General features: G+C 34.9%; 1 protein-coding gene across 1 annotated transcript in view; it reads right to left on the bottom strand.

The window, feature by feature from the left end:
• LOC144965375 (uncharacterized) overlaps nt 1–5,732 on the bottom strand; it is a 39,452-nt gene extending 33,720 nt beyond the window's left edge. The window contains exons 1-3 of the mRNA XM_078900641.1: nt 5,201–5,732; nt 2,061–2,169; nt 587–730 (exon numbers count right to left, since the gene is read on the bottom strand). Of these exons, the coding sequence (XP_078756767.1) occupies nt 587–730; nt 2,061–2,169; nt 5,201–5,257 (310 nt within the window). The 5' untranslated portion in view covers nt 5,258–5,732. The remainder of the gene's footprint in view (nt 1–586; nt 731–2,060; nt 2,170–5,200) is intronic.
• Nucleotides 5,733–7,713: the final 1,981 nt, after the last annotated feature.

Genomic DNA, 7,713 nt, shown 5'->3' with positions numbered 1-7,713 from the left:
GGTGCTGGTGTGGTGTTGTAGCAATAGTGGTAACTGTAGGGATTACTTTCTTTATTTTATCATTTTTCATGTTCTCTCTCTCTCTCTCTCTCTCTCTCTCTCTCTCTCTCTCTCTCTCTCTCTCTCTTTGTCTCTTTCTTTATTTATTTATTTATTTATTTATTTCTATCTCTCTCTCTTTCTTTCTCATCATCATCATCATCATCATCATCATCATCATCATCATCATCATCATCATCAGTATCATCATCATCAGTATCATCATCATCACATTCATCATCACCTTCTTCTTCTTCTTCTTCTTCTTCTTCTTCTTCTTCTTCTTCTTCTTCTTCTTCTTCTTCTCCTCCTCCTCCTCCTCCTCCTCCTCCTTCTTCTTCATCATCATTTTCGTCTTCTTCTTCTTCTTCCTCATCGTTTTCTTTATCTTCTCCTCTTTCCTTCTCTGTTTCATTATCTAGTATCCAGACCAGTCTCTTCTCCTAACTGAAAAAAGTTATAACATGATCTTATTTACTATTCTTACACGTTAAAAGATGTAAACAATATCTAATAGTAATCAATGAAGTGACAGTTGCATCCTTACCCCGAGCCCAATTGTTTCCACAGCTCTCCCCACCAACAATCAAGTTTTCTGGCGTGTAGATGCACCCAAATGGACTTCCTCGGACATTTTCAATTGTAGTTGAATCGGAGTCTGCAAGAACGGCCCTGGGAACGAAACGGCCACCTGTCCCATTTACCAAGAAACAAAGAAAAAAGACATTTAATAAAACGTTTGGAGGAGCGATAATGTATATTCAAAAGCAGAATTTAAAAAAAACATTCTCTCGTGGCGTATATACTGCTATAATACTAGGCCTGAATAGCTTCGACCAGAGTGTTGACTCCCTATTCATCATTATCATTATCATCATCATCATTATCATTATTATTATTATTATTATTATTATTATTATTATTATTATTATTATTATTATTATTATTATTATTGTTGTTATTATTATTATTATTATTATTATTATTATTATTATATTATTATTATTATTATTATTATTATTATTATTATTATTATCTTTAGTTTTAATGATAATGATAATTATTATATTGTTGTTATTGTTATTATTATTATCAATATCATCATCGTCATCATCATCACCATTATCATTATTGTTGCTGATGATGATTTAGAATTTAAATACGTTCCAATCATCGAGCTTTCTTCATCATCAATAGAGATCAGCTTGCTACGGTAGGATTACTAAGCCTATTTCTTTTGTAAGTTAGACGAGTACCTAGCAGATTCATTTTAAAAAGTTGACGTTACTCGGATCTTTGTTATTATTTTTAGATAGTCTGTTCGTGATTAGATCTCAGCAATAAACTTTAAAGGTTACACACAGCTTTTTTTCTTGTTTTGGTATGTTTAATTAGGCTGGCGATGTTGAGAGGTTTTTTTTTTAAAATCCAAAAGCATGGCATCAATTAACCGTTGGTGAATATGATATCATTCAAAGTTTTTGTAATAATAATAATAATAATAATAATAATAATAATAATAATAATAATAATAATAATAATAATAAAAATAATAATAATAATAATAATAATAATAATAATAATAATAATAATAATAATAATAATAATAATAATAATCATCATCATCAAAAACCCAACTCTAAAAGTCAATATACCTACGTTTAGGTTAAATTTCGATTATAACTCAATGACAGAAATCATTTCATTTTTGAGCATTGTTAGTTGAATTACTCGTATTATCACTATTATTATTATTATTATTATTATTATTATTATTATTATTATTATTATTATTATTATTATTATTATTATTATTATTATTATTATTATTATTATTATTATTATTATTATTATTATTATTATTATTATTATTATTATTATTATTATTATTATCATTATTATTATTATTATTATTATTATTATTATTATTATTATTATGTGTGTGTTTGTGTGTGTGTGTGTGTGTGTGTTAATCTGATTAGTTGTAATCTTGCATTCTTTAGCAATTAGAAATATTTTACCAATGGCTTCGTTGAAGTATACGTTTAACCTCTCCATCTGTAGATCACTCTGACCTCTGAAGGAACCAGATGGGTCTATTCCATGTTCGCTGCAGACGTTCTCCCAGAACTGCAGATGCACATTGTGAAATTAAAATGGATGAGCATTATAATAATAGATGATTTCCATTCTTTTGTCGTATTGAACTGAATGTTGCACTCAATCTTCCAGCAGAATATTTGAATCAATTTGTCCGGTTTATCCAGTATAAGTATGTATGGTCTCATGCTTCACACGTTTTAAATGTCGAGCTCTGGGCTCGATAGTTAGTAATTAACCAGCTCAATTTTGTGATAGTTCAACAGTAAAAGTTGTCCCCTTTGAGATGCCTGTTCCGTTGAGGGGACCGGGGTTGTTTGTTTTGTTTTGTTTGTTCGTTTGTTCGTTTGTTATGTTTCTTTATTTGTTTTGCAAAAATGATACTCAATTATTCACCGTTTAATGTTATGAGTTCGAAAAGTGATGCAATTACCTTTTTTTAAAACTAAGTATATTTTCTTTATATAGATAGTATGCAGATGACGTCACTCAGGCCTTTGTTATTGTTTTTGCCATCCGCGTTTGTGAGTTGTTCTCACTAAACTGTATTAACCAGACTATAAAAGTTCATGGTTACACAGAGTTTGTGTGTTTGTCCGTTATACTTCCGGATGGCAATGTTGTGAACTCCTTGGCCAAGCGCATTCTATCTATAAATTGGCCCACTTGTAAACTCTTAATTCCATTGCCCCTCCCCCCTCCCCCATTCCCCCACCATCAATATTTTTTTTTTATCGAAATACGTAATCGATGTGATTTTTGTTGGAAACATGAAACAGGGTTCAAACAACGGAGCTTTTTTTAGTATTTTATCGTTGGCTTCATACGTTCTACTGTCATTTGTTTCATGATAGCCAGCCATATTATCAGTAGTGTCCATACATGGTTTCAAAAACGGATATGCCGTATATAAAATAGAATTCAAAACGGAACGGGGAGAGGGTTTCTCCTGATGCCAAACAATGTAAAACATAAAACATTTTGTTTCTTCGTCAGAGCCTTAATGACAATTATCACAGTTTCTATAGATAGAATGCGCTTGGCCAAGGAGTTCACAACATTGCCATCCGGAAGTATAACGGACCAACACACAAACTCTGTGTAACCATGAACTTTTATAGTCTGGTTAATACCGTTTAGTGAGAACAACTCACAAACGCGGATGGCAAAAACAATAACAAAGGCCTGAGTGACGTCATCTGCATACTATCTATAGCTTTGAATGAATAATAGCAACGGTTTTGATACTCTTTAGACGTCAAGTCATAATATTGTAAGCCACTCATTGCCTGATAGACAGGGAAGGAGTCAGAGACAAAATAAAAACTGGACTGGACCAACAAAACTAAACCGGTCACTTTGTATTTGAAGCGAGCGCTCTGCCACCGGATCATTCGAACTTCCCATGCTCCTATAAGATAATATACATATAATATATATCATATTAGTTTTATCACCCGCCCCCCCCCCCCCCCCCCACTATTATTATTATTCGCCTACTACGTTGTTTCTGCACTTCACTGCATCATCAGGAGGGAAAGAAATGGCAAAATTTATTCCTATCCCGTGAATACTTTTTATTGTTTGCCTGGTATATTTGGCTCACATGTATGTATGTGTACATACACACGCACATACATACACACACATACATACATACATACATACATACATACATACATACATACATACATACATACAAACATACATACATACATACATAAATACATACATACATACATACATATCAAAATTGTTTATCAAAATTGTTTATTTCAGGAAATATACATGATAATGTAACAAGGGTAACATATTCATTGACATAATAACATTTCCTAAAATAATGTACAATGTATAGAGCTGGAGTATTAATTTGAACAGTGAAGTTTCAGACTCTGCCACAGAATGTCCCAGAGGTAATAATGATATTAGTGTTGATGACGATGATAATGATGATGATGACGATGATGACGATGATGAAGATGATGATGATGATGATGATGATGATGGTGATGATGATGATGATGATGATGATGATGATGATGATGATGATGATGACGACGATGATGATGACGATGATGATGATGACAATGACGATGATGATGTCGACGATGCTGACAATAACAGTGGTGGCTATGGCGGTGATGGAGACATACATACATGCATACATACATACATATATATATATATATATATATATATATATATATATATATATATATATATATATATACGGCAGAGTCTTTGGGAAATGATAGAATACGAGTTAATTGGTACGAGTAAGACGATTGGAAAGGACATTCAACTTATATATTATATTCGGATGTGTATTAAGAAACAAACTTAGTTACGATTGGTCACTATGCGGCTGATGCCTCGGTTATCATGGTCTTCCTTAAAGATAGACCTTAATGGAAATAGTTCCCTACGCATGAATATAGGAAATTTTACTGGTGATAATTATTGTCCTACATTCTCTATTATGGCTCTGAGAGAGAGAGAGAGAGAGAGAGAGAGAGAGAGAAAGAGAGAGAGAGAGAGAAAGTGAGAGAGAGAGAGAGAGAGAGAGAGAGAGAGAGAGAGAGAGAGAGAGAGAGAGAGAGAGAGAGAGAGAGGGGAAGAACTTCCGTAGTTTCACAGCACCTCCGGAGAGGGGATTTTTTAAATCATTACCAGGGGGAGACCCCCGAATCCCCTCCTCAACCACCCTTTATGTTATCTGGAGGAAACTCCCGAACCCCCCCCCCCCCCCCCCCCCACCCACCCCCAACCTCCTTCCTCCCTCTACCAATATCGAAACTAATGGTTAACACGTAAGTAATAATGGCGTCGGCCGGACTCGTAAACGACAACCGACTCAGCAACTTGTTTTTGAAATTAGAAAAATCACATCACTTATTAAAAAGAAACTTATTTTAAATATTTATTGGACATTAGAACTAATTGAAAGTCCATAATGGCTCAAATATTTTAATATAGTAAAAGTGCTGTGAAACTATGAAAGTCCTCCCGACCATGATACCCAACCTATGGAAAGAGAAGATGATTATGACTGTCCTACCTTTTCTCCTATTGAATTTCCACATTTTCCTATTTGGATGTGTACAATTTCCCTCATCTTTATAGATTCAGATGTTAAATGTTTATTTTTTTTAAAACATAGACCAAACCTAATGTATTGTTAATTTACATTTAACATAAAATGGCTGTATATCATCCTCATTCTCGATTGATAATTTCATCCATTTTTATTCAGTTGCCACAGCATTTCGATTTTTCTTTGCTAGACTAGAGAGTCGGGGTTTGTTCTACCTCATTTTATCCACAAAAACTACCCGTCTCAACGATCAGTAAAGTAAACAATTCTCTATGTTGAACATCTCAATGTTTCACGTTGTTTGATTTAGTGTCAGGCATTTCCATAAAAAATAATTCCATTCCAGGGAATGAATAGAAATCTCCAGAGAACACAATATCAAACATAATCATGTGATATTAGACCATAGATGATCAAGGTTGGTCTAAAACAAGCCACTGGCTGCTTTATGTAGTATAAATAACTTGCAATGTGTCGGAAAACTTTGTTTATCTTCTCATATTACATTCAATTGTGGTGCTATAAAGTGTTGTTAAGAGGAAGAAGTAATTTAAAAAATGAATAAAGTAGGGTGACCTTGTTTTTGGCGTGCTTTGTTTAAGTCCTTGCCGCTCGTTTTGTTTTCAAGCTATCAACGTGCGGTCAGATAGATACCGTCAGATAGATAAATGATTTTTCTTTAATATCATTTGAATTAGTTTAAAAAAAAAAAAAGAAATGCCCTCTCATTGAAAACCCTCATTTCTTAGTAACCCCCCCCCCCCCCCCTCCCTCCCTTTTTTTACACACAATATACACACATTCTAAAAAAGTAGACCCAATAGAACAGTGATATTGAGCAATATCCACTGAGTGAGCTCAAGACACTTAAAAAGGGCTCCTAAGCCAATAGCAACATGAAGACGAGACATGATGCCTGTTGGGCGAGATAACACTTTCCTCCAACACAGACAATACTGCTTCCGGTCAGGTACTCATTTTACACCTGAGTACGGTGAGAGAATGTTTTCGATCCATGCCGCCTTAAATAAACAGCCAGCCACCTCCCCTGGTAAAGCAGCATTTTTATTTCTAGATAGTACTAGCCTAATGGATGTGAATATTTCCGAAGAACGCTTTTAGATCGCCGGAATATTAATAATAAATAACTTTAAAGCGTTTATGATATGATGGTGTTTACTTTGGATAAACAATATGATGCGAGAGGCGTGGTGTAGGGGAGTCCCTGGAGAGAGTTAGAATGAGATGGGGTCGAATGATTATGGTCGAATCTTCGAGCAAACGAAATGGGTTATTGATGAATGGAAGAGTATATTTAGATATCACAGCGTGGCAATATCAAATCTGCCTTATTAGGTTGACCTCTGAATGAAGCAGGTAGTTGTTGTTAGGTGTATACATGATGTTACTGCTTGTTATTTTTTGGAGGAATAGTTTATAGTTTTTGCACAGCTATCATCGGTATCATGAAAATATTTGCCTCACACAAGCAAATCAATGATTGCTTTGATCAGATGCCGTTGTTGTTAATAAGATGATAGCTGAGAGAAGAGTCTCCATTAAATGGATTTTAGAGTTGTCAATTCTATTTATTTGATTGTAGTACAAATATGATTTTTAGCAAACTGATAATGTTCTTTTCTTCAGCTTTTTAATGGATTGATAATGTCTGCACCTTGATTTAAAGAAAAGGAATTAAGGAAGGATTAGAAAGCAAATGTGTAAATGTGGCGGAAGGGGAAGGATGGGCTAGGCGGTGATTAAATTTACACCCTATCAATGCCGTATACTTTGGCATAGACAAAACCCTTTAAATTATCGATATTTTAGGTACCATGGCTGATTGGTTAATGCGGTGGACTCCGGTTAATGCGGTGGACTCCGGTTAATGCGGTGGACTCCGGTTAATGCGGTGGACTCCGGTTAATGCGATGTACTCCGGTTAATGCAGTGGACTCCGGTTAATGTGGTGGACTCCGGGCCGAAAGGACCCAGATATAAGCCGAGCCTGGTCTGGGTATTTTCCTCAAGCAAGAAAATTGACCCTAATTGCCTCTCCCCACCTAGATGTAGAAGGGTACAGAAACCGAGATAAATCCTGGCACCATGGGCTATCGGGCTCTCAAGAACTTACTATATCGATATTTAAAGCCTTAAACTGAGTGCATTGTAATTCTGAGCGTACATTTAACCTTCAATGGCGGGTTTAGATCACTGTTTAATGCTGTACGCCTCCCTACACAGCTTTCACCAAGAGATAAGCAAATGTGATACGACTCGGACTTCACTGAATATGAAGCTTTTATTTTTTGCTTGTTTGTTGTTAGAGTTGTCTTAAACATGTGGTCATGTGCCTAACGCACGGGTCTTTGGTTTGAGTTGATTTAAAGAGCCCGTGTCCCTGTAGAGATGAAGAGTTGTGTTATTCTCTTTGTTAGGGGTTAGTATGTTTACCCTATGTATTTCTATATTCCTTG

The sequence above is a fragment of the Berghia stephanieae genome, chromosome 2 (genome assembly GCF_034508935.2).
Source record: "Berghia stephanieae isolate SIO BIC M18660-M18661 chromosome 2, UCSD_Bste_1.3, whole genome shotgun sequence".
NCBI classification, from domain to species: domain Eukaryota; kingdom Metazoa; phylum Mollusca; class Gastropoda; order Nudibranchia; family Aeolidiidae; genus Berghia; species Berghia stephanieae.
Note: the sequence above shows the minus strand (reverse complement) of the source record. Positions and strands in the feature narration are given on the sequence as shown.